Here is a 27,889-nt window from a genome sequence, read left to right as displayed (position 1 = left end):
TAAAGTCAAGTATACATAAGCTATGTTCTCCAATATTATATATTCATATGAAAAGAAACAAATGGTAGAGGATTTAAAAATTTCTGCTTAGGGTCTTTCTTGGTATCAGTGTGAAAACTGTTTAGATACCTCACGAGTTAGTGGCCTTGTCTGGGTGTCTTATTTGCTTACTTGCAGTTCCAGTGAGTTCTGGCATCTGCCTCTGGAGTTTCAGTTTCAACTGCTCTCTCAAACAAGTTAAAGCTTTCTCTTATGAATACCATCTCTGTTTTCTCCTGAGGCATTTTAGTGTGTGCCTTATTTTCTCCAGCCTTTCTTCTAGGATACATTAATTTTGAAAATATTTTTAAAGACCATTGGAAAGGCACTATACCAGTGTAAGAATGGATGAAAGACAAAAAAACAATTTACATGGTTTCTGCCCTCAAATAGCTCTTAGACTAGATGACTACACGGCCATCACCCATAATACCAAGTGATGTGCCATAGAAAAGGCAGGGTACAAAGAGATTATGAACAATGAAGAGATGGGATAAGGCTTCATAGAACTGGTGATATGTTAACTAGGTCTGTATGTTGCATTCACTTATCTAATATATGTGACTATGTCTATACATATATATTCCTTTCAAAGTTAAAAAAAATCATTGATCTTGAGAGATTATTTGATTCAAAATATCACTTTGCATGTTTGATACACAAGGCAAGTGAAACCCATAGAAAGACATGCTTGCTCATGCAGTACTTTCTTAGGTTAAAAAATGGTCATGAAATTACTAGAAGACCTTAGTGGTTACATGTGCATTGAAATGTTTCATCAATTCATCTTTAACTGTGCAGGAAAACCCTTTATGGAATTAGATCAGGTCCTATTGGTTCTTCATTACTCAAGTTAATGTGAATCTTCAGTCACATGGAGATCCCAGATTCGTAGGACTTGGCAGTTTCAAACCAGATTTCTTCTACAGCTTTCCGGCCCATGTCAAACATTTGCTGTAAGTGTTTCCACCCGGTTTTTGCAGTAATCATGAGATACTCTTCATTCTCTGGGTATAGCTGGCAAGAGTATGCAGCTAGGACAAGTGACTGACAAAAACGGCTGCACACAAGTAGAAACAAAGCACCCCTCTCCACAGGAGTCAGCGGGACCACACTTTCAAACCCGGCAAGGACATGACCTCCTACTTGTATAGGAGTCTTGCTTTCAATCATCATGTACATGATGGTGATCGCCACTTCAAACACATAGTAGCCATAGCTCATGTCATCAAAATCTAAAATCCCAGACACCTGATATACAGCATCTCCAAAGGCTGACTTGCTGGACTCTATTAAAATGTTGTGGTCATTAAGATCTCCATGAATGATACCTGAAAGGAGAAAAATCAAGCCAAGTAAAAACAGTTGTTTAATACCCTAGTTCATTCTCTTTCCATTACTCTTTCTCAGATGGTGATGGTGGTTTAGTTGTTAAGTCCCGTCCAACTCTGCAACTGCATGGACTGTAGCCTGCCAGGCTCCTCTGTCCATGGGATTTCCCTGGCAAGAATATTGGAGTGGTTTGCCATTTCCTTCTCCACTTTCTCAGGTATGGGCATTCAAATAATTTGATGAGCAATCAGAGATAAAGAGCTAAACCCTCTTTTTCTTGAGAAATAAAATAATTTCCTCTGAAAAGGATAAAAGCAGTTAATTTTGGTGGTTGCTTTTGCTTTTCATCAATACAAGGACAGAAGAGGGAGACTGTAGTCTGCAAATACCTGATTTTGGCTCTGAGCCAGTGAAAATTGCAATGTTTCGTCAATTCATCTTTAAGTTCTTTACCCTTTACTTGTCTAATATATATAGATATATGCATATATACATTCATGTTATTATAAGAAGCAAAGAATCCTAGAGTGGACCAGATGTGCCTTTATTTTAACCTAGAAAAGAAATTTCTGATGACAAAGTAATTCTGAATTTCTCTAGTCTTCTGATTACTGGAATAGATGATGTTATTTTAAGTCAATACCACTCAAAGTGGGGGGCCTGTGGCTAGTTCTGGCCCACAAACTGTTATTAGTCTGCATGAGAATAAAAACAGACATCTAGACTGTTTGATTTTTCATCAAGAGTATGACAGGGGCCTTATCTCATTAACAGTATAGCCCAGTTTTGATGTTGTCAAACTCGCATGGTAAATCATGTGTGGTGTGAGCCATGAATTAATCTTGAACAGTAGGGCCAAATGTATCAGGCTTCAGGGAGTTGGAAGAAAAACCCAAACTTGTCTTTTACCATGGAGAGTTTGAGAAGCACTGATTTAAACCACTGAGTGAGGGTTAGGAGGAGATGGGGATGTCTGTGCATACTGAAGCAGTGAGTCACCTACTTTATAGTAAGTGCATGATATAAAGTCCATAATATTAGCTTTTAAATTTAATGCTGATTTCTTCTATATGACTTAGGGTTGTGTAAATCATGCTTAAGTGATGTAGCACAGTGGGTGGCCTGTAGAAGCAATGAATATTACTGTAAACCACACGTTTCTGATATGGGGATTTATCATATGATTGATACCATGTCATAGTTTCACTGACAATATTTTTTCTTCCTTAGAGATTCATAAAACAATTTGATATCTTACACAGTGGATTGGTATTTTAGAATAAATGAAATATATTACTTCATGAATGCAATCTGTATATGTGGAAACCTCTCTCATTTTGTTGCTTCTTTTCACGTGTCCAGTGGCCTATTAAGAAATGATCTAGCTACTTAGTGCTTGGAATAAAATAACAGAAGTAGTTGAATTTGAGAATTAACAAAAGAAAAGAAAGAGTTCTGACCAAGATAGCAGAGTGAATTCACACTTTGATAATCCCAATATACATAGCAATGATAAAAATAAAATGAGAAAACAACAGATACACAGCCAGACTCAAAACCAAGATAGATTTATACAAACAGAATAGAAATGCCAAGCACAAGTGAGCAATGAGAAGGAATAAAGCCACAGACTTGCCTATTGTGTTCCAGATCAGCAATATGCTTTCCCCCTTTGAGAGAAGGAACTTAAAATACTACCTGTTTGTTGGGGAACACGCTCACCACATGAAGCTGGAGGCAGTGAAGAGGGCCTCCTAACTCATAAAAGCAGGACCAAATCTGCTACCAACCCACTGCTTAGACACTGCAGTTCCAAGGAGGGAGAAGGACAGAAATATAGCCTTGAAACCAAATGCTAAACCTGGATGCTGTGTGAATATATCCTGTGCCCAGTTACTGAAGTTACTGAAGTCTTTGGTTCAATGTCTATGGTCAGTTTCTTGTTCTTGCTCATGGTAACTTATTTCCCTGTGTGCTGATATAGAGTATGGCCCAGGGTAGTTACTATAGAAAAGTAATCAAAAAGAACTTCTAAAACTGAAAAATACAAAGAATAAATTAAGAACACAATGGTTGGGTTTAAGAGATTAGACATAGCTAAAAAGATTCAATAAACTACAGAATAGGATAGAAAATTTTCCAAAATGCAGCATGGGCAGAGAAAAAGAGAAGGTAATATACACAGAGGATTCAATGAGAAGGCATAATATGAGCTTAATTGGAGTCTCAAAAGGAGAAGAAGGGGATTAGGTGCAGAGGCAAGAATTTTCTATAAATGATGAAAGACAATGTTCATACACAGGTTTGGAAAACCCGAGTAAAGTAAAAAAAAAAAAAAAAAAAATCTGAAAAGAAACTCAAAGGAGAAAAAGACAAATTATCTTCAGAGAAACAACAGACTGACAGCTGGCCTCTCAGCAGCAATGGAAGCTAAAAGACAGTAGAATTCTAAAATTCTAAACCCATGAGATCTAAGATTCTATAGGCTGTGAAAATATCCTTCAGGAATGAAGACAAAATAAAAATATTTTCAGACAAAATCAGAGGAAGTTCACCATTAGAGAACTGCATTAGAGGAAATTTACAAAGATGTATTTTGGGCAGGAAAAAAATGACTCCAGATAGAAGGTTTGGGGTGCTGGAAGATAAAAAGTGAATATATAAGTAAATCTAAATAAACTTGACTCTATAACAAAAATATTAGTGTTTTTGGTGGTGAAAAATATAGAATTAAAGTTTACTAAAACAGCAGCATATGAGTCAGGAAGGAGATAAATGGACTGAAATTATTTTAAGGTCCCTGTATCAGACTTTGATAAGTTGAAGTATTATAAGATAATCATTCAAAGTATATAGTTTTCTGGAGACAGAGAAAAAAAGACAAAATAATTAGCACAAAAACAATTCACTCAAAAGAAGGGAGAAAGAAAAGTAAAAATGGAAAAGACAGAAAAAAATCCAGGGAACAAAAAATAAGATGGGATAGCTATATAATGTCAGATGGAGTAGATATTAAGGCAAAAAGCAAGATAAATAAAGAAGGATACTTTATATTGATAAAAGATTCAGTTTTCTAGTAAGACAACAATTCTAATTTTATGTGCACACTGCCTTGAAATATATAAAGCAAAATCTGACAGAAAGACAAGTAAAAATAGGCAATTCACAGTTAGAGCGGGAGTTTTTTTTTGTTTTTTTTTTTAGAGTGAGAGATTTTAAACACACTTTTCTTGATCATTGTTAGAGCAAGTGGACAAAAAGGTAAGCCAACAGTGGTGGTTTGGTTTCATCACTACTTGTGTCCGACTCTTGTGACCCCATGTAGCCTGCCAGGCTCCTCTGTCCATGGAATTTTCCAGGCAAGAATACTGGAGTGGGTTGCCATTTCCTTCTCCAACAGTACAGAAAATTTAAACAACAAGATTAATAGATTTGATCTACTGGACATATTTGTACCCAACACCTACTAAATACTTTGTACCCAACACCTACTGAATAAATTCTGTTTAGCATATGGGGAACATTTTAAAAAAATTACCATGTGCTATGAAGTAGCTGTTAAGAAGTATGAAGTAAATGTTAAGAAATTTCAAAGTACTGAAATCATATAGAGCTGTTCTGTCCCATATGATAGCCACTGGTCATAAGTTGCCATTTAAATTCATTAAGATTAAATAAAATGGAAAGTTCAGTTCCTTAGTTGCACTAGGCACATTTCAAGTGCTCAATAGCCACACAGGAACTATTATATTAGATAACACAGATACAAAACATGTCCATCATTGAAGAAAATTCTACTGGACAGCACTGATACAAAGGATATTCTCTGACCATAATGCAACAGTAGAAATCAACAGTAAAAGGATAACTAAACATATCATCATATATATGTTTTATTGGTCTATATAAATGGAGAGATAGACCAGTGTTCATGGATTAGATTACTCAATCTTATAAACATATACATTTTCTCCAAATATATATATATATATATATGTATTCAATCCACATCTAGCCAAAATCTCAACAAAATTTTTCTTTAAACATGACAAGCTGATTCCAAAATTGATATGGAAATGTAGAAAGAACGAAAAAAAAGTCAAGACCCTCTTAAAGAGGAACAAGAAAATGAGAGGACATGTTCTATCAGATATGAAGATTTTAACAGTGAAAGAAATTAAGATAGTGTAGTAATCTTTAGGGATGCTCAAATATTCCAGTTACTTTCCTTCCAGGAACACGCTGGGTTGCCAATTCCCTGCTTTTCCAAAAGTTGTTGGCAGCAGTGTTGTTTTTTTGGCCACTACATGTAACACGTGACATCACTTCAGGGCAGATGCTTTAAGATTCAGCATACAATTTACTACATCTCTTTCTACATACCAATATCCCAGTTTGGTGAAAGTTTTATCAGTCTAAATCCCAAAATAAGAATACACATAGTCCCAGTCAATCCATGACAGACCTGAGCTTGTGTGGGAACTAAACCTTTGTTATTTAAGTCCACAAGAATTTGGGGGTTATTTATCACTGCAGCATGACCTAGTCTAGCTGATACATAGTGTGCTATGGGTACAGAGATAGACAAATAGACCAATAGAGCAAAATATAGTCCAAAATCATATTTGATTTACAATTGAAGTGGTACTGGAAAATAAAGTGGAAAACATGGCTTTTTAATGAATGTTGGTGAGAAAATTTATCAACCATAAGAAAAATCACAGTGTATATAAAAATAAATTCCAGATGCATTATAGTCATATTATGAAGGAAATTTTTTTTTTTTTTTTTTGGCTCCAAAATCACTGCAGATGGTGACTGCAGCCATGAAATTAAAAGATGCTTGCTCCTTGGAAGAAAAGCTATGACAAACCTAGACAGCATATTAAAAAGCAGAGATATTACTTTGCCAGCAAAAGATTTGAATAGGCAGTTCACAAAAGAATCTATCCAAATGGCTAGTAAATTGGGAAATACACATTAAAACCACAATAAGAAAACATTACACATACATCAGATTGGCAAAAATTGAAGTCTGATGGTACCAAGATTGTAGAGGAATAAAAATTTTATACTCTGCTAGTAGTAGTACAAAGTCATAAAACTGTTCAGCATATCTCTGAAGTTGAATATGGACATGAACTATGGACCTAGCAATTCTACCCCTGAGCTCATGAAGTCACATACCCAAAGAACTCTTGAACACATATACCAAGAGACACAAGAAGATTCATAGAGCACTGCTCTTAACAGGCTAGAACTGGAAACAACTCAAATATCTTTTTTTTTCCATTTATTTTTATTAGTTGGAGGCTAATTACTTTATAATATTGTAGTGGTTTTTGTCATACATTGACATGAATCAGTCATGGCAACTCAAATATCTTTGAAGAGAGGAATAGCTAATGTGTGGTATATTTATGAATCACATACTCTACAGTAATAAAAATTAAAGTAAACGGCCACATGCAACAACATGGATAATCTTAGAGAAGTAATTTTAAGCAAAAAAAACCCACAAAACAAACGGGAAGACACAAGTGACTATATACTGTAGGGAGACAGACAGGAGCAGGGAGACCAGTTAGGAGGCTACAGCAATAATCCTTAGTCTTTGGTGCTTTTTAATGGCAGCCTGAGCCAACTAATACAGAAAGCAGAGGACGAAAAGGATGTGCACTGCCTATTCTTGACTTTGCAAGAAATGCCCCCTCAGTTCCTTGCCCTTTGACCAGTGCTTCATGTTGGGTCAGAAGGCTCATTACACCCTAAAGAAATTGTTGCACATGTACAAAAGGAAATATGCTTGGCATGCTCATTGTAGCATCATTTATATATATATAAATTTATATATATATATATATATATATGTTCACTATTGTATCTCTACATTAAAATAGTGCCTGGCATATAGAATGCACTGCTCAAGCAATATCTGCTGAGTAGATGAATACTCTTAACATAGAAAATTCTAGAATTGGAAAGGCCTTTAGGCATTGACCACTCTATCTAAAGTTCTAAATGACTTTGACGATCAATGAACAAATGGGGAGGAGTTCAGAGAAAGATGACAAGTTTCCACTATGGAGCTGAGAGAGAACCCAGGTCTTCTGACTCCAGTCAAGACTTCTTTCACACAGTAAGTGTCTGGAAGTGGCTTGATGGCCACCCAGAGGAGTAGCTCTCAATTTTTTTTCTTTTATATATATATATATATATATATATATATATATATATATACTTAAAATTCTATTAACAAGAGAATAGACTCAAAAATTACATTGAAATAAACTATAGTATACACACACACACACACACAATGGATATTACTCAGCAGTTAAAGCTAATCAACTAAATGAACTAGAACTACATCTATTAAATGGATCAATCTGAAAAACATAGTGTTGAATAAAAAATCAGTTTGCAGGATGATAATATAGTGTGATGCCATTTATCTAAAGTCTGAAAGTATGCAAAATACTATATAGGTAATTTATAAATACACATGTAGTAATATTAAAGGGCTTCCCTTGTGGCTCAGCTGGTAAAGAATCCACCTGTAATGTGGGAGACCTGATCTCTGGTTGGGAAGATCTCCTGGAGAAGGGAAAGGCTACCCTCTCCAGTATTCTGGCCTGGAGAATTCCATGGACTGTATAGTCCATGGGGTCACAAAAAGTTGGACACAACTGAGTAATATTAAAAGATGTCTGCAAATTTAGTAGGGAGGGGAGAGGCAGAATCATGTAAATTTAGAGGTGCTGCAAATTCAATTTTAAGGGAGATAAAAGTATTATTCTTTAAAAGCAACAGGACCAAATATGACAAAGTATTAAGATTGTTAAAGCTAAGTTGTACCTCCATACTTTTCTGCTGGTTTGAAATTTGACAATTGAAAAATTAAGAAATACATTTACTTGATTGGGGGGGTACTCACATTCTCTAAAATGACTTAGACTGGTCATCACTTCATCCTTGAACAGCTGAATGACCTGTTCAACAATCTCTCGATTCCGATTCTGGCCCAAGGCATAGAGGTATTTCTCCAGAAGAGGAACACTTTTGAGATTCCAGATGAAGTTCTCCCGATGAAGACTACTTAGCTTTGGGTGATGAAATTTCTAAATCAAAAGCAAAGAAACTCTTAGACTCTTGATAGCACAAGCACTGCTGAGAGGTCTGTTGTGGGCTAGAAGACTGCATCCTCTGAAGGGTGGGCCAGGTGGGCCTTGGGGAAAGGGCTGGAGTTCTCCCATGGTCATTGACTTGCTTCATTTACCTTAATCCACAAAGTGGTTATAATGTCATATTTGCCCAGGACCTCAGAGCTTTGAGGGCACATTCCCCTCTCCTCACGCCCATCCTTGTAAGTGAGGAAGGTAGGATTACCATCTGCAGACTACCAAAGGAATGGAAGCAGCTCTAAAGAGCTCTGCCCCAGGCCCCCGGTTCCCTGTCTGACTGCATCTTTGACAATGTTTTTCCACTCTCCTCCAACCACACTGACACTTGCCTCCCTGCTTTTCAAGGAACATTCCAGGCACTTTCCCACCCCTTTTGTATTTGCTGTTCCCTCCACCTGGGGATCCCAGGAATCCATATGGCTAGTGCTGTCATCACCACCAAGTCTTTACTCAAAAATCACCTTCTAGGGGAGGACTCCCTGATCACTCCATCTAATCCTCTCCAATATTTCATATCCCTCTTCTCTGCTTATTTTTTCTTCCTTAAGCACCTAGCACGAACTGCTAACATTCACCATGATTCACTAATTTACCTTACTGTCTGTTCTTGTTAGAATGTAAGCTCCAAAAGGAGCAGGAGCTTATTTTTGGTCTGTTTTGTTCACTACTGTACCCCCACACTTAGAAAGTGCCTGTCATATAGAATGTACTGTTCAAGCAATATCTGCTGAATTAACATAGAAAATTCTAGAACTGGAAAGGACTTTAGGCATTCTATCTAAAGTTCTAAATGACTTTGACCATCAGTGAACAAATGGGGAAGAGTTCAGAGAAAAATGACTAGTTGCCACTATGGGGCTGAGAGAGGACCTAGGTCTTCTGACTCTAGTCAAGACCTCTTTTACACAGTAAGTGTCTGAAAGTACCTTGATGGCCACCCAGAGGAGTATCTCTCAAATTTTTTTGACCATGGCCTGCAGTATGAAATATGTTTTACGTTACAACCTTACATACAGGCAACATATACCTAAGGAAAAAAGTTTCTATAACAATACTTACAACCTTTAATGTGATGTATTCTGAGATTTTTTCACTTTATTCTATTTATTTTAAAATGTTTCTCTAAATTGACTTTAACACCCATTCTCATGACCTGGGGTCTGATAACCTCCCCGTTATGCTCCTGTTACCATTAAGATGTCTTTGCTCAGTGGTCATGTAGCCTTTGTTTGAATTCCTCCTGTGGGAGGTACATTTTTACCCTTATTGAAATAGCTCTGTGTTCTTCCTTTTGCTGAGCTAAAACCTTCCTCTCCCTTGGTATCCATACCACAGGTTCCAACTGTGACCTCTCGGGCTATGGGGAACAGGACTCTCCCACATGACTGTCCTCCAGACATTTGAAGACAGCACTTTTGCGTCTCAGGCTCTTCTGTGGAGTAAACCTTTCTAGTTCCTTCAGTTCTTTCTCACATGACATGGTTTTGAATCTCCTGACCATCTGATGCATTAAATGTCACTGTGGACCACAAAAATATTCTGCAGAGTAAGGATTGAAAACACTGTTGGGAGTTGTGACTTCTGGGAAGTAGGTTTAAAAAGGAAATAATAATGGAGATGATAGTAGAGAGAAAAGAGTTTTGTCTCACACCTTTCATCACTGCTTGATATTTTTACCATATGCATAAATTACTTTTATTTTTATGTTCTGTGTTGTTTTCTATTAAAAAATTTTTTAAACTTATTTATTTGGCTGCACTGGGTCTCTGTTTTTGCGTACGGGCTTTCTCTAGTTGCAGTCAGCAGGGGCTACTTTCCAGTTGTGATGCTCGGGCTTCTCACTGCACTGGCTTCTCTTGTGGAGCACAGGCTCTAGGTACTCAGGCTCAGTAGCTGCAGCTCACAGGCTCTAGAGGGCAGGCTCTGTAGTTGTGGCGCACAAGCTTAGTTGCCCCACAGCATGTGGAATCTTCCTGGAACAGGAATCGAACCCACATCCCCTGCCTTGACAGGCAGATTCTTAACCACTGGACCACCAGAAAAGTACTACTTTCATTTTGAAAGAAACCAAATTTAAACACCCTTGGGTTTCCAATGGAGCAACAGTCCATTCAGGGAAGACTGGGTCAGTTTCTAAAACGATAGCACTGTTACCTTGTGCATCCTGCTTTGGTATGGAGTAGTAGGAAGAATACTTGGGGTCTGTACTTGGAATCAGACAGATCTGGGTTTCGACTGGCTTTATCACTTAATATCTCAGATCTTAGTTTCCTTAACAGTAAGATCAGAGTATCAATATCAACCTCACAGGGAATGTAAATTGGTACAGCCATTATGGAAAACAGTATGGAGGTTCCCCCCAAAACTAAAGAGTTGGCATATGATCCAGCAATCCCACTCCTGGACATATACCCAGACAAAACTATAATTAGAAAAGATACATACACCCCTATGTTCATAGTGGCACTATTTACAATAGCCAAGATGTAGAAGCAACCTAAATGTCCATCAACAGAGGGATGGATAAAGATGTGGTATATATATATATACAATGCAATACCACTCAGCCATAGAAAGAATGAAATAATGCCATTTGCCCCAACATAAATGGACCTAGATAGTATCATATTAAACGAAGTAAGTCAGAAAGAGAAAGACAAATAGCATATGTATCACATATGTGGAATCTAAAATATGACACAAGTGAACTTCTCTGTGAAACAGAAACAGACTCACAGACATAGATAAGAGACTTGTGGTTGCTAAGGGGAAGGGGAGATGCGAGAGGGATGGACTGGGAATCTCGGGGTTAGCAGATGCAAACTATTATACAGGATGGATAAACAATAAAGTCCTACTATGTAGCAGAGGGAACTATATTCAATATCCTGTTAAGAAACCATAGTGAAAAAGAATATGAAAAAGAACATGTGTGCATGTGTGTGTGTGTGTGTGTAAATGTATATATATCTGAACCACTTTGCTGCACAGCAGAAATTAACACAACATGATAAATCAACTATACTTCAGTAAAATTAAAAAATATCAGCCTCATACTTATCTGTTGATAAACGAAGACATGAGGGGCTTCTCTGATGGCTCAGTGGTCAAGAATCCCCTCACCAATGCGGGAGGCTCGAGTTCGATCCCTGATCCAGGAAGATCCCACATGCCGTGCAGCAACTCAGCCCGTTGGCCATAACTATTGCGCCTGCGCTCCAGAGCCTGGAAACCCCAACTGCTGAGCCCACGTGCCGCAACTACTGAAGTCTGGGGCCCTCGAGCTTGTGCTCCGCAACAAGAGAAGCCACTGCAGGAAGCCTGCACAGTGCAATGGCGAGTAACTCCTGTTTGCTGAGAGAAAAGCCAGTGTAGCAACAAGGACCCAGCACAACCAAAAACAAATAAAGTGTAAAAATTATTAAAAGAAAAACTAAGACATGAAATAGTAAAGATTTCATACATAATGGGTTCTCAGTAAATGTCTGTTGAATGTGAACTTTGCAGCTGATGTGCTTGACTTCTCTGGCCTTCCCATGCTGTGGCTCCGTGACCCACCAACCTGAATTTCTGGTAGTTTAATCACTACCCTTTATTAGTCTGTCTAAATCTACCTCTTGTCATCTTCCTCACTCTACCTCTCATCCCAATTCCTATTTCTCAAACACCTTGTTTCCTCCACTATAAATCTGTGGCTATACTTATAAGTCTGCCCAGTATTTTCTTCTTTCTTATACTTAAATGAATCTCCTGAGACTAACCACCAGCTCATCTGTGAACAAAGCTGCAACCAAATTCCAGTACAGGTCAGTTGGTGCCTTCACTTGTGAATGCCCTGATTTTGGCAATGACCACCCACAGCGCTGCTTGTACTCTGGGCCCCCTAGGCCTGCCCACCTGCTGGGAGCTTCAATGCCCCAGCCACCTCCCCAGCAGAACAGAACAGTCACAGGCTCTGCCACCCCTATGAGATTAAAATTTTTCACCCAAGTGATATCTTGGGCAGACTCCATGGTTCCTAGTGTTTGTACAGAAAGTAAAAACTTACCACCTGCAAAGGCCTGGGGTGAGGTTAGGTGAGGGCATGAACAATGGGAATAAAGCATGATAAAATGTGTTATAATACCTAGTGAGGAATGCTTCTCTTGGTTTCCTCTAGAACTCTCCTGTTCTCTGGGAGACAACTTAAGTTGCACCACAGAACAGCAGGTGGTTAACTACACAGCAGAACTCACTGTCAGCAATGGTGTGGTGCGATCTCCCTCTTAGAACTTTAATTGTCATTTCAGAATTTAGAGGTAAAAGTTGAAACCTCAACAGCAACAGGCACTACAAATGCAGGCCACAGGGAGTGTAGAAAGAGAGGTCAATGATAAAGAACTCTTACAGAACAGACGTTCATTTCAACAGTTCATTTTACAGATTTGATTATGGGGGTGGTTGAGAGACTTTCCTGAGCATTCCAATCAGTTCAAAGGTTTCTCTAAATAGAAGTAATATGTGAAAACAATTCCTAAATATACACTGAGTTGAGGAGGCAGAGCAAGTAGGAAGACCAAAGCTGCTAGTCTGCAGGATAGATGACCAGAAAACAGGTTGTTCCGGAGACAGAGAGAACTCTAGAGATCTGTAGATGTCCCCCTTGAAACCTGGCAGACATGTATGATCAGTACAGAGGATGAGGAAAGCTACTCAAAGCTGGGGAAAGAACCACCTGAAAGATTAGAGGGAATAGTACTTGGACAACACAGGGTCAGGAATAGTGCCTGTTCCCACCAATCAGGCTCATAGTTCATAGGACATTAGGTAGAGATTCAGAAGGGTCCTACACTAAACCCACTCCTGGTCCCACCCATAAAGTATGAAGTTCAGTTCAGTTCAGTAGCTCAGTCGTGTCCGACTCCTTGCAACCCCATGGACTGCAGCATGCCAGGTTTCCCTGTCCATCACCAGCTCCTGGAGCTTACTCAAACTCATGTCCATAGAGTCAGTGATGCCATCCAACCATCTCACCCTCTGTCATCCTCTTTTCCTCCCGCCTTCAATCTTTCCCAGCATCAGGGTCTTTTCCAATGAGTCAGTTCTTTGCATCAGGTGGTCAAAGTATTGGAGTTTCAGCTTTAGCATCAGTCCTTCCAATGAACACCCAGGACTGACCTCCTTTAGGATGAACTGGTTGGATCTCCTTGCTGTCCAAGGGACTCTCAAGAGTCTTCTCCAACACCACAGTTCAAAAGCATCAATTCTTCAGCGCTCAGCTTTCTTTACAGTCCAACTCACATCCATACAGGACTACTGGAAAAACCATAGCTTTGACTAGATGGATCTTTGTTGGCAAAGTAATGTCTCTGCTTTTTAATATGCTGTCTAGGTTGGTCATAACTTTTCTTCCAAGAAGTAAATATCTTTTAATTTCATGGCTGCAGTCACCATCTGCAGTGATTTTGGAGCCTCCAGAAATAAATTGTCTCACTGTTTCCATTGTTTCCCCATCTATTTGCCATAAAGTGATGGGACTGGATGCCATGATCTTAGTTTTCTGAAGATTGAGTTTTAAGCCAACTTTTTCACTCTTCCCTTTCACTTTTATCAAGAGGCTCTTTAGTTCTTCTTTGCTTTCTGCCTTAAGGGTGGTGTCATCTGCATATCTGAGGTTATTGATATTTCTCCTGGCAATCTTGATTCCAGCTTGTGCTTCATCCAGCCCAGAGTTTCTCATCATGTACTCTGCATATAAGTTAAATAAGCAGGGTGACAATATACAGCCTGAACATACTCCTTTCCTGATTTGGAACCAGTCTGTTTGTACCATGGACAGTTCTAACTGTTGCTTCTTGACCTGCATACAGATTTCTTAGGAGGCAGGTCTGGCATTCTCATCTCTTTCAGAATTTCCACAGTTTGTTGTGATCCACACAAAAGCTTTGGTGTAGTCAATAAAGCAGAAGTAGATGTTTTTCTGGAACTCTCTTGCTTTTTCGATGATCCAACAGATGTTGGCAATTTGATCTCTGGTTCCTCTGCCCTTTTCAAATCCAGCTTGAACATCTGGAAGTTCACAGTCCACATACTGTTGAAGCCTGGCTTGGAGAATTTTGAGCATTACTTTGCTAGCCTGTGAGATGAATGCAATTGTGCGGTAGTTTGAGCATTCTTTGGCATTGCCTTTCTTTGGGATTGGAAATGAAAACAGATATTTTCCAGTCCTGTGGCCACTGCTGAGTTTTCCAAATTTGCTGGCATGTTGAGTGCAGCACTTTCACAGCGTCATCTTTTAGGATCTGAAATAGCTCAACTGGAATTCCATCACCTCCACTAGCTTTGTTCATAGTGATGTTTCCTAAGGCCCACTTGACTTCACATTCCAGGATGTCTGCCTCTAGGTGAGTGATCACACCATTGTGGTTATCTGGGTCATGAAGATCTTTTTTGTATATTTCTTCTGTGTATTCTTGCCTCCTCTTCTTAATATCTTCTGCTTCTGTTAGGTCCCTACCATTTCTGTCCTTTATTGAGCCCATCTTTGCATGACATGTTCCCTTGGTATCTCATTTTCTTGAAGAGATCTCTAGTCTTTCCCATTTTATTATTTTCCTGTTTCTTTGCACTGATCACTGAGGAAGGCTTTCTTATCTCTCCTCGCTATTTTTTGGAACTCTGCACTTAAATGGGTATTTCTTTCCTTTTCTTCTTTGCCTTTAGCTTTTCTTCTTTTCTCAGTTATTTGTAAGGCCTCCTCAGACAACCATTTTGCCTTTTTGCATTTCTTTTTCTTGGGGATGGTCTTGATCACTGCCTCTTGTACAATGTCACGAACCTCCATCCATAGTTCTTCAGGCACTCTATCATATCTAATCCCTTGAATCTATTTGTCACTTTCACTGTATAATCATAAGGGACTTGATTTAGGTCATACCTGAATGGTCTAGTGGTTTTCCCTACTTTCTTCTATTAAGTCTGAATTTGGCAATAAGGAGTTCATGATCTGAGCCACAGTCAGCTCAGATATATTAAGACACAAAGTATGAAGTATTAAGACACAAAAATCACCAAACTGCTTCCAAGTGACTTAACCGCACCACTCAAGGAAGCTCAATGAACCCCAAGCACAAGAAATATAACCAAAACTATATCAAGACACATCATGATCAAATTGCTCAAAAGTAGAGATAGAGACAATCTTAAGACACACACACACAGATGACATACATATTAAATTCAGAGGAACAATCTGACAGCGGATTTCTTGGCAGAAACAATGCAAGAGAAGAAAGTAGTGGAGTGTGTTTAAAGCACATTGGAAAAGACAGTCAACCTGAAAGTTTATATCCAATGAAAATATCTTTCAAAAATGAAGGTGAAACAAAGACATACAAAAGCTGAAAAAATTCAATATCAGCAGCCCCACACTATAAGAAATGTTAAATGAGGTCTTTTAGGCAGAAGGGAATAATATGGATTGACAAAAAGTATGAAGACCACTGTAGAAGGTAACCACACAGGCAAATATATAATTTTTTCCTAATTAAATCTCTTTAGAAGATAATCGAAAGTTTAAACAAAAATAACAATGTATAAGTAAAAAGTATGACAACAATAGGTAGAGGGCTTTCCAGGTGGCGCTAGTGGTAAAGAATCCACCTGCCAACGCAGGAGACACAGGGAGGTGGGTTTGATCCCTGGGTCGGGAAGATGCCCCTAGGGTAGGAAATGGCACACCACTCCAGTATTCTTGCCTGGAAAATTCCATGGACAGAGAAGCCTGGTGGGCTACAGTCCTCAAGGCCGCAAAGAGTCAGACATGAGTGAGTAACTGAGCATGACAACCATAGAATAAGGACCGGAGGGAAGAAACAGAAGTATACTGTGTCAGGTACATATGCCACATGAAGTGATATAACTTAAGGGAGACCGTGATCAGTTAGAGATGTATTCTATAAACCCTAAAGTAACCACTAAAGTCAGCAGTTATAGCGAATAAGCCAACAAAGGAGGTTAAATGAAATCATAAAAAATACACAAGCCAAGAAGGAAGAAAAAAAAAAAGCAAATTAGAGAATAAAGAATTGATGTGACCAAAAAAAAAAAAAAGCAGATATCAAGATGACAGGCTTAAACCTAACTATACAAAAATCACATTATATGTAAATGCTCTAAACATCCTAATTAGAGAGCACAGATTATCACACTGGATAAAAAAAAGCAAGATTCATATATATGCTACCTATAAGAAACACACTTTTACTATAAAGCAGTGAAGAAATTTTTCCCTCATTCCCAGAAAACAATAAATATCAAGTCTTTTGGGGTAAAGAGAATTAAAAAAACCCTCCTAAAGCTTATTGTTAAAGTGTTCTCAGCTCTGAATCATCTAATCATCTCTCACTTAACTCTTCTAAAGGCTGTGTCTTACTCTTTTCTCTAAAGCACCAACCAGATAGAAAAAAGAAAAACAGACAGAATCAAGGAATGGGAGCAGGCAAGCTGATCCCAGCAGACACTAATGGAGCACATGTGAAATGCATAGAGGCTGATCTGCTTTTCTGTATGGCAGGAAGCCCTAAAAAACTTCCACAGATCTCAACACCTTCTAGACCCATGTCTGATACTCTTCCCCTTCCTATCCCTCCAGTCCTTTATTCCAGGCTGTGAAGGTGACTCCGGCATTGCTACAAGGGGAGAATCCTGCCTATTTCAGAATGGAGTTTTGTCCTAGAAGATCCAGTTAGAATCCATGTCCTGCTCAGCTCTTTCCTCTCCTCCATCCTTAACATTAAATCAATCACCAAATTCAGTTGGCTCTGTCTCCTAAATATGTTTTGAACCTTTTCTTGGTTCCAGTCCTCAATCAGCTTTTACTTGATTACTGCATTAGCTCCCTAGATGCATTCCCTGCCTCCATTCTGGCTTTCTGCCAATCTAGCCATCATATTTCCTGTTTAAAAATCCTCCAAGTCTCCCTACTGTCCAAGAAAATAAGACAAAGTCCAAGCTCCTTACGATAACATATTTTATAATCTGACTCCACCCTATGTTTCCAACTTTAGCTCCTATCTCTCTCAGGTGTAAACCCTATGCTCCAGCCACAGTAAAGTATTCAGAGGTTCTGGAACATGGTCATTGTTCTGCCATGATTTCTTGCATGCTCTTTCCTTTCACTGAATACCCTTCCTCCTTTTCTCTGACTGACTGATGGGTTCAAGACTTTTAAAACCAGCTCATAAGCTTTTTTAAATTAAAAAACTTGTTATGAAGCTCTCCTTGAATATCTAATATGTGTTTGACACTGCCAGACACCAAGGATAAAAAATGAATAATTAAGATGTTGACCAATTTCTTAAGAAGATCATTTTTCTTATGTAGCATATGTAACAGGAAGTACAAGCAACTAAATTACAAGACCATCACGGTAGACTGTTACCCCAATGGCGTCCTATGAACCATGCCTCCTGGTGTGCATGCCCTTGTGCAGCTTCTCCTACTTGGGATTAGACACATCACTTGCTTTGGCTAATGAAATGTGAGCTAACATGATTCAAGCACAGTCTTGATAAGCAGTTGTCCACTGGGGGCTTGTCTTTTTAAATCTGTCTCGGAAGCCAGCAGTCATTTTGCAAGGATACTCAAGACCATCCTGGAGGATAAGACACCACATGAAGCAAAAAGGACACATGGAAAGGATCTGAAGCACCGCAGCTAAATATAGCTGCATGAGTGACCCCAATTAACACCAAGAAGAGCAGAGGGGCCCAGTCAGTCAACCCATAGAATCATGTGAATTGATGGACGCACAAGTTCCGATGGAGCAAAGAGCAGGAAGTGATCCTCTTTGTACAGCCTGGAAAGAGAAAGAAGGAACCAGGGAAGATTTCACGGGGGAAGTGATTCCTGAGCTGTGTGCTGAAGGATGATCAGGAATTTTGCAGAGCAGGGGAAAAGGTATTAATGGTTGAGAAGATAACAAAGGCAGAGATGCATGAAACAAAAAGGCACATTCAGGGGACGATGAGAAGTTCTACTCTGGTGGTGAGAGAAGCATGAAAGGGAAGACACGGACAGTGAGACTGAGGGGGCAGAGGCAGGGATGAGGCCAATGGGGCCTTATCTGAAAGAAACGCTGAGGACCTTGGCCCTTACTTTGAAAGCAGTGAGAAGCCACTGAAAGATTTTAATTATGGAACTGACATGGTCGGATCTGTAATTTTAAAAAGTAACTCTGATTGGTATAAAAAATAAATTGAAGGAGAAAAAGATCTGAATCCAAGGAGGGATAGTCAAGGCAGGAATGGAAAGGAGATGGATTGTAGACATCTGAGAGGTAGACTGGTCAGGATTCAGTGAGTAATTGCAAGTGTTTTACTCATACAAACTGGGGTTACTTTTTCAAGTGTCTATGTGTCCCTTGGAACACACTCCTCTAGGACAGGGGAATCCCTATTGTTCCCCCAGTTCCTGGCATAGAAAGAGTTCTCAGTGAACATTTGTTCATTAAATGAAGATGTTTTGCAGGTACGTTTGGAAAAATATTTGTCAAACAAGGTATCTTTTCTTTACGACAAAAACATTTTTAATCCAAGTCATTTCAATCCATTTGTAACATAACTATTGCTTCATATAGAGCTCTGGCTGATTATGTCTTATGAAAACTTCGGATTTTAATTTGTGAATGCAGGCTGTTTTCAGTGAGCAGCATAGAGGATATCATGAATTTCTAAAGATGTAGGTAATCTTGCCACTAAGCTAGTAAATTATCAGTTCAGTTCAGTCGCTCAGTCGTGTCTGACTCTTTGCGACCCCATGAATCGCAGCTCGCCAGGCCTCCCTGTCCATCACCAACTCCCGGAGTTTACTCAAACCCATGTAAAGTATAGACCTGGGCAAAAAGAAACCTGTCAATATTCATGCATCTAGTACCTTATTTTCTTCCTAATATCAGGTCGGGCTGGCCAAAAAAATTCATTCAGTTTTAGGTATACATAAAAGACACATTTTCAATATTCACCAAGAATTGTACTGAACAACATATTCACTAACCAAACTTTCTGGCCAACCCCAATACATGTTAAGAGGCATCAAATAAAAACAGTCTGACCCTGGGTGTATTTTAAATAAATCAAAACCAACAAAGAACAATTCTTATAAACAAAATAAAATCCCAGATCTTACCTCCAGTGTTTTATCCAACTTAGCAGCTAGCTTTCCAATTTCATATAAGAGCTGAGGGCCAATGGGAATCTCAGCTATGGGTCTTCCTGGGAGGTAAGTCAGCAGCCTCACCAAGTAGCTTTTGACTTCGGAGCCGCTATCTAGATGGATGGAAGGATATATTCTGTCAACTATTCTTGGGGAAAAAAAAAGATTAGAGGCTATTCTGCCTTTGCAATTATTATAGCAAGGAATAATACAGAACAAGAGAAAAAAATAAAAACGTTCTAACACAGGACAAGTCAGCAGGATTCTATGAGGCAGGACTGAATGGATCAAGCCAGCAAGGGGAACAGATAGACTTCAGAACACTGGGGCCAGCCATTTACATCCTAACATGACTGTAGCCCCAAGTCTGCTGGCCTTAACTCTAAACGTAAATTATCTACTCTGATAAATGAATGCTTAAAATACATTTTTAATAAATTTGCAGTGGGTGAAGTTGTGATAAATAAATAACTGTTTCAGAATCACAGACTTCTTTAGGGACAAACTACCACTTGGAAAATTTTATTAGATACGTCTTGCTCCTGCTGCTGCTGCTGCTAAGTCACTTCAGTCGTGTCTGACTCTGTGCGACCCCATAGACGGCAGCCCACCAGGCTCCCCCGTCCCTGGGATTCTCCAGGCAAGAGTACTGGAGTGGGCTGCCATTGCCTTCTCCGTAGATACATCTTAGCACTTAGAATTGAAAGGGACCAACTTTCACAGACGAGAGCTCGTAGCCTTTAAGAATTTAAGTCACATATACCATAATTACAGAGCTGGGCTCTAAAATTCCTGATTCTGTGTGCTTGCTACTATATCACAGCACCAAAGTACACAGCTGATCTGATAAATAAAACTGTTTATTTTTCTAATTAAAAATAAAAGTTCCCCTAGTTTTCACATATCCTCTTAGTTACTCATCCATCAGACCCTTTGCAGGCAGAAGAGTTACACCAGATCCCAGCCCTAACCACAGCCCCTGTTTCCACTTTGGTGATGCTGTAGCTTCTCCCAACTGCTGAACAAAATAACCATCTTAACTCTTGGAACGACATACCTGTTCTTGATATTTCTACTTGAAGCCAAAATGCAGTAATGTACATGGACAGGTGATGACCGGTGGCGGTCTCTTACCTACAGACACGAGAGAGGTTATGTTGTCTCCTTTAGTACGACACACAGAGGCTGTTGGAAATCCAGCTGCTCTCAGAAACATGATGATATGACTCTGTACTTCAATCAGGTCTGGAGTTTTGCTAGATTCAGTGTTGCTTATTTTGAGGACACATTCATTTGGGCCATCTGTAGTGACTCTGGTTCTTGCAATGCATACATGAAAGTTTTGGTCATCATAGCTAGGAAGTGGCTGGATCTTGGAAACTTTTAACCCAAATACTGATTCCACTAATGCAGAGGCTTGTACCTCACTGAAAGAGGGCTTGGTAAGAGCCTTTGATTGCTGACCATCTCCACTTGACATTATTTCTAAGGAAAAAAACAAACAAACTGGAAAGGGAACTTATATTGAATATACTTATTTAAAAGAGTTTTCTTAAGACAGATCAATAATGTTTCCTAATACTGATTTGGTACTTCTTGATTGTGAATTTTCACTCATAAAGTTAAAAAAATCAAATGAATAAATGAGATTTAAAAAGTAGATTAAAAACATAGTCCAGCCTCATCCCTGCATATTTATGCAATAACTTTGTTCTTTAATTTCCAAGAGGCATGGTAGGCTAGCTGGTCCTGATGTGATCTACCTTATGTCTATTTCTCTAAGATTCCAGGCTTTCTGTTAAAAGATAAAGAGGGTCATTTTAATTTGCTGTTTTTGTTACTTATTATCTAGTGTTTGAGGATCCATATTTTAACATACCATAGATGGGTAAATATATTTATTTTGATTACAAATAGCCCTAAATTACAAATAGCTTAAATCACTGTGACTTCTGGATATTCTGGAAAGAAAACTCAATCCTAAAACAAGTTTTCACAAGCTCGAAACCATAATGTAAAAAAATATATATATCCTTTAAATGTAAAATTAGGTAGTCAAGGGTGACATTTGGTAAGGGCAGGCAACAGCTCAAGGACAAGAAACTTGAACTGGTTAGGGCTTTATCAGACATCTAATCTCACTATAATAAATCAATGAAATTGATTAACAGAATATTTATATTAATAAGGTACTACATGTTACAGAAAACATGCAGAATTGTATCATTCTATATTCAGTATCCCACTTAATTTTCAGTACAAACTGGGAAGTAAATTTTCTCATACCTATTTACAGATTAGAAACCCAAAACTTAAGAGAAATTGAGTAACTTGCCCCAGCTTGCAAAGGTAGTAAACTGTAAAGCTCAAATTCAAATCAGATTTGTCTGAGTCCACTGTTCATGCCTTTTCTCTTATAGCGACTGTGGTTTATTAAAATAATTTATTCTTCATATTTCTTCATATAAACGTGAAAATTTCCATTTTTGAATTTTAAAACCTAAAAAAAAAACACACACACAGATAAAAAAGTAGTAACTAAAAGTCCTTGTACCATAAATAATGTCTAAACTCACCTCACAAGCAAAATGTATGCTTCCAGGCACAGAATGCACACTGGGAAAGCACCTTGGTATCAAGGGTTTCTCCACCTCTTCCAGCAATATCAACTTTATTTAAAGGAGGAATGTAGGTCCTAGGAGGTTAAGTGTCTTGCCCAAAGTTATATATAAAGTTACAGTGAGAACTTAGCACTCGACTCTCAATTCTTAAGTATGTCCTTTGGGTTTAACCCTTTATTACCATCACTTTGGGTTTAAAATGTAAATTCAAATACAGTGATCTTACTTTTCTGTGTTACAAGTATCATCATCTAGCTTATTGCACATACTTCAAAGGGTGGGCTGATGCGCAAAGCATTCCCAAGAAGCACTGTGGGAGATAGGAAATGCAATTAGAGGGCTCTGAAGTTAGCTCACTGTCACAGATATCCTAAACAATGAAAAGCTTAAAAGGTGCTCAAAACAAGTTACAAGGCAGTAACTGATAAACTAATAGAATGCCAAAGAAAACACTGAATTAAGTATAAACCTGATGAAGTGACTGAGTTTGCCTTCAATTGTGAAGAATAAATTTTCTGGGACTTCCCTGGTGGTCCAGTGGTTAAGAATCTATCTTGCAATGCAGGGGATGTGGGTTCTATCCCTGGTGGGGGATCTATTATTAAGATCCTATGTGCTATGGAGCAACAAAACCCATGCACCATAACTAGTGAGCCCACACGTCAGAGCCCATGCATTACAACAAAGATAAAGACCCAAGGCAGCCAAATTAATAAATACTGAATTTATTTTTCTACTGCTAAGCAGAACAGGGGCTTAAAAATTAAGATTGCTTACAGAAAGTAAAGGCGCGTCTGAGTTTATGACCTATGAAATTAATATCTGCCAAAACTATGATAGAAATTCAGAGGAGAGAGAAATTACTACAGCCTAATGATATTCTTGAGAAGATGGATTTGAATTGAGCTATAAATATGAATTGGATAAACAGGATGGAGGAGACTGTTTTCTTCCCCTTGATAATGCCACTCTCTGCTACACATGTTTTGCATATTTCCTGAGTTTGGGTGTGTGTGTGTGTGTGTGTGTGTGTGTGTGTGTGTGTGTACTCACCGTATATATATGGTGGTGGTGGTTTAGTCACTGTGTCATGTCCAATTCTTCAACCCCATGGACTGTAGCCCACCAGGCTCCTCTGTCCATGGAATTTTTCAGGCAAGAATACTGGAGTGAGTTGCCATTTCCTTCTCCAGGGAATCTTCCCAACCCAGGGATCAAACCTGGGTCTCCTACATTGTAGGCGGATTCTTTACCCACTGAGCTACCAGGAAAGCTACCATATATAATATATATGGAAGGCAATGTTAGGCTTCTGAATATCCTTCAGGAACCAAATATTTAAAATCCTTGCAATTTCACTTCCCCCTTTTCCCAAAATAGTTTTATTCCAATCCTTCTTTCATACTAAATTGTAAATAATTAACAACATCTTGGGGATGGGTTGCATTTTGGGCTACATGTGATTTCTTTTCAAAGGATGTAGTGTTATATAAAAAGAATCTCATGAACAGTTAGTGCTTGTTGATAGAAATCAGCACAGCTGTTGCTTTTGGCAAGAAGGTGGCATGAGGGAACTTTGTGGGAGGAAAATGTTCTATATCTTGACTAGGCTTTGGTTACATGGGTTTAAACATTTGTCAAAACTTAGCTTAAAACTTAAGTCAGCATAAGATCTGAGAATCTCAATGAATGTAAATTTTACTTTAAAAAAAAAAGAAAAGCTTTGTGAGAGACTGGCAAGGACAGGTGGTAGGGGTGGGGTCTTAGGACTTTCTTTCATGCGTTAGAGCTCCCCAAATTAGACCGTATGCCTGTTAATGTCTAATCACTTCAGATCTATGACAGCCAAAGTCCAACTTAGTCCAGTGAGGGAAAGGGGATAAAATTCAGGGAGGTACTCTAGGACTCTCCTATATGACCCCCTCTCTGATTCAGCCTCAAGGCTACAGCCTGATGACTCGTGATAAGACTATAACCCCCAAACACCAGTCTCCTTCCCATCCCTCGTTCCCTGACCCTCTTAACCTAAGTGATTTCTCCTGCCTTTAAACTTGCATAGCCCCTGTGCCACTGGTAGATTTCCACCACCTGTTATAGTTATTGCATTCTTGCCAATCACTCCCCATATCTACTTTCTGACTAGGGCATATGCTTTCAGAAGCAAATTAAGTAATTTGGATTTTGTTTACTAAAGACACTGTGACAAAGCCTGAGTGGAGTTTAAAACAATCTCTGCACCTGAAACTTCTGGGAACCAGTATGTCCTGTCACACTGCATATGGGTTTAAGGCTTTACATGGGATTTTAACATTCTTTCTGGAGATTTATAAACAGGTGTCAGGACCATATTCAGAATGTAATATGAACTAAAGCTTTACATTCAAGACAAAATCCCAGAGTAATTTTTCAACTCCTAAAGCTTTAAAGATATCAGGATAATTTTGAATTGAATATGAATTAGAAATCCTTACAGTTGGAAGGACACTTAGAAGCAATTAGTGAAGGCCAATATGCTTTCCAGTCTAGAAAATGTCCCTGTAACATTCTTGAATGGGGTTTGTTAACCCTTTACTTAAAGCACCCTGTTTTCTAAAGCAAAGTTGGCAGCTCTAGCCATCAAATACAGCCTGGTGTAACAAAAAGTTGTGTTGGCTAAGTGCATTTTATCACATTAAAAAAAAATAGAATAAAATAGTTTCTATGCTAGGAGAGATAAGACATTTTATTTTAGACGTAACCTCTGAAACTTTGCACTATTCACATCTCCTCTGAAAGGGAGTTGGACAAGATTATCCCTAAAAATTCCTTCTAGTGCTAACATTCTGTTTCTAAAGTTCTTTCTGTTTGAGCTTAAAGTTAGTTTGGTTTTTTTTTTTTTTTAGTTCCAAATATGGAACTAATGGCACAGATCAAGTCAGCACTTGTGCACCACCTGGGAAGCCCAAGTAAGTAAAGACGGAGAAAGAAATGTGTTGATCAGAGATGGCTGTCTTAACCAAATGCCTTTTGTATGGGTGGAGGGGGTGAGGAAGGGAACTCAAATCCTATAGGTAGTTGCACTTATTTCCTGCCAACAGTGTTTTACTTGGCTTCTGAGAAAGTGCTCAGGAAGCAAATGTTTTCCAACTCCAGGGCTTATGCCAGAATCTCAAAACCTTTGTCCTACAACCTGGGGGATTGGACCTTAAACTCTGCACTTTGTGTAAGGTATACCGGATGAGAAACAGAAATCATTCCTGATTCTTTCTTCTTCCTCACTCTCAAAGTTTTACAAAGTCTATTAAATTCTACCATAGCAAGTCTTCCAAATCTGCTCTTCTTGTCCTGTAATTCCTTCTGCTGTGTCCTTCCAAGGTTGGAGAGCAAGGATTATATCCAGTAAATCTCCGTATCCCCAGCCCAGATTCTAGCCCAGATTCTTATTAACTATCAAGAGGAATTAATGACAGAGGGGTTACTTTCATTCCACAGGCTCATGAGGGCAGTTTACCCTCAAAGGGTTTCAGGAAACAGAAAGATAGGGAACTAGAATCTGTAGTTTTTCAAAGACAACAGCAGTGGGTGCCCTGAGTGTTTTCCTTCTGGGTGAGAAGGAACAGGTGGTAGGAGAGCGGCTGCAAAAGGGTTGCTGACCCAAGAGATAGGAAAATAAGGGACGAAGAGGGCACATTAGTCGGGTTCAGAGTGTTATGCTAGTGAAGTCCAGTGGAGCTCAAGAAATTGTTCCCACTAGACCCCTGGCCGGGAGTGCCAGGCACTGCACAGGTTGGACCAGATGGCTTCTCAGGTGCCACACCCAGATTCTGGGATCTCAGCCCAACCTTTCTGGTTGTAGGTGCGATCCAGCGAGGAAGGTGACTTGCGCATCACCTGAACAGAGTCTGAGTTGGATTAGGGGCTGGAGGCGCTGGAGGGGCCGGAGGCTCACGACTCCTGGCCTCGGATTCGCAGCGAGCCTCCTTGCTCTCCGGGCCGCCCCCTCCAGAGGGTTCTGGGGTTCGTCTCTGCTTTCCCCACCCGGCTCACCCGCAACGACCCGAGGTCCTGACGTGGATCCCGCTCTCGAGCAGCCGGGGACTGCGGCCGCGGTCCTGTGCTCCCGCTGGGAAGTCGCGCCCAACTTGTCGCGTCTGGGTCCGCCCCTCCTCCGAGCGCGTGAGTCCTGACTTCTGATTGGCTCCTCGAGACTCCCCCGCCGCCAATAAGCGAAGACTCTTGGAAGGCGAGGCTCCGCCAGGCCGATTGGGGCTATTCCCGCCCAGTCCTCGGACTGCAGAAGAGGCTGCGAATAGAGAAATTCAGGGATCAGGCTTTGGATGGATCTGCAATCCCGTCCCGCCTTCTCTCAGCGATCGCCCCAGTCAGAAGGCGGTTATCTCCCTACAGAACTGGACTTCTTCTTTCTGATTGGCTCTTTGAGATTCCGCCCCGCCCCTTGGTGGGTAACCATTTAGGAGGCTTTCAGCTCTTGAGTGGCATCTTGCAGTTCCTCCCAATCCATGAAGCTGTGGAGGCTTCGTGGCCTGCTTCACTCGGGATTCTCTGGCTTGGGTAGAATTCGCGTCCTCTATTTTCTTCCTTCCCTCCCTCCTGTTGGAAACACGTATGCCAGAGGCTTCGCAAGCGTGGCCGAGATGGCCTCGAGCCCCTCAAATCCCCTAGAACTGCAAGAGGACTGAGGACCTGGGAGTTAGGCCTGAAAGCGTTCTGCACAGGACCTAGCTCTCCCGGGATGCAGTCAGTAATGTTAGAAGGTAAAATTGTCTAAGTTATGGGATAGATCCACACGTTCCTTGTACTGATGGGGAAACTTAAGTCAAGAGGGCACAGAGCCTCAGCCAGACCTAGTCACCCAACTTCGAGTTTAAGCTCTTGTACGGAGAGTTTTCTACTCTCGAGCCATTAAATTCAATATAATAGATGTAAAGGAAGCGTGAAGGCCCCTCTAACAGATCCCCTCGGGGGGCTGTGATGACCACACTTCAGGTCTGGTGTGATAAGTGATTCATTTACACTGGGAAGATGAACTGGTAATGGGGTCAGAATCCTGAATTGGGAGTGGATTCTCTCTCTGCAAGGAAGCGCAAAACCACATGATCATCAGAAGGCTGCCTCCGGATGAAAGTGTTAGCCATTCAATTGTGTCGGACTCTCTGCGACCCCACGGACTGTAGCCCACCAGGCTCCTCTGTCCATAGAATTCTCCAGGCAAGAATACTGGAGTGGGCTGCCATTCCCTTCTCCAAGGATCTTCCCAAACCTGGGGTTGAAGCCAGGTCTCCGCATTTCAGGCAGATTCTTTTCTGTTTCAAGCCACCAGAGAAGCCCACCTTGGGAATCCATTAACAGCCAGGTTAGTTGCCTGATCTTAATTGTCAAGGGCATCAGGCTTGATGCCCTTGGGCATCAAGGGTAGCCAGTTTCATATATGTCTGCAGCCAAGGAGAACCTCTCTGATAGTACAGAGCACTCTTTCTATTGGAGGAGAATTCTAGACATCACTCATTACTGCAACTTGGT

At 39.9% G+C, this 27,889-nt stretch overlaps 1 protein-coding gene across 2 annotated transcripts; it reads right to left on the bottom strand.

The window, feature by feature from the left end:
• Positions 1–23: 23 nt before the first annotated feature.
• Positions 24–26,637, bottom strand: HYKK (hydroxylysine kinase). 2 transcript variants are annotated; one of them, XM_061158906.1, is made up of 6 exons: positions 26,396–26,637; positions 22,035–22,248; positions 20,883–21,233; positions 19,722–19,861; positions 8,309–8,492; positions 24–1,370 (listed from the first exon to the last, which is right to left on the bottom strand). In XM_061158906.1, exons 3-6 carry the CDS (start codon positions 21,226–21,228, stop codon positions 910–912), a joined length of 1,131 nt encoding a protein of 376 aa, XP_061014889.1. In that variant the 5' UTR covers positions 21,229–21,233; positions 22,035–22,248; positions 26,396–26,637; the 3' UTR covers positions 24–909. The 2 variants fall into 2 exon arrangements, with proteins under 2 accessions (XP_061014889.1, XP_061014888.1); XM_061158905.1 differs by having other exon boundaries at positions 22,084–22,248; positions 26,396–26,636.
• Between the last annotated feature and the right edge of the window lie 1,252 nt (positions 26,638–27,889).

Source organism: Dama dama, chromosome 13, assembly GCF_033118175.1.
Source record: "Dama dama isolate Ldn47 chromosome 13, ASM3311817v1, whole genome shotgun sequence".
Taxonomy (NCBI): domain Eukaryota; kingdom Metazoa; phylum Chordata; class Mammalia; order Artiodactyla; family Cervidae; genus Dama; species Dama dama.
The sequence above is the reverse complement of the archived record's forward strand: the minus strand, read 5'-3'. Positions and strand labels throughout refer to the sequence as shown.

Excerpts from the sequence above, each read along its gene's own strand:
- HYKK (XM_061158906.1), bottom strand. The coding sequence starts at position 21,228 with ATGTCAAGTGGAGATGGTCAGCAATCAAAGGCTCTTACCAAGCCCTCT. Across the intron at positions 8,493-19,721 it reads AGTTGGATAAAACACTGGAG|AAATTTCATCACCCAAAGCT; the intron begins GTAAGATCTGGG and ends CTTTTGATTTAG. Across the intron at positions 1,371-8,308 it reads TCTAAGTCATTTTAGAGAAT|GTATCATTCATGGAGATCTT; the intron begins GTGAGTACCCCC and ends TTCTCCTTTCAG.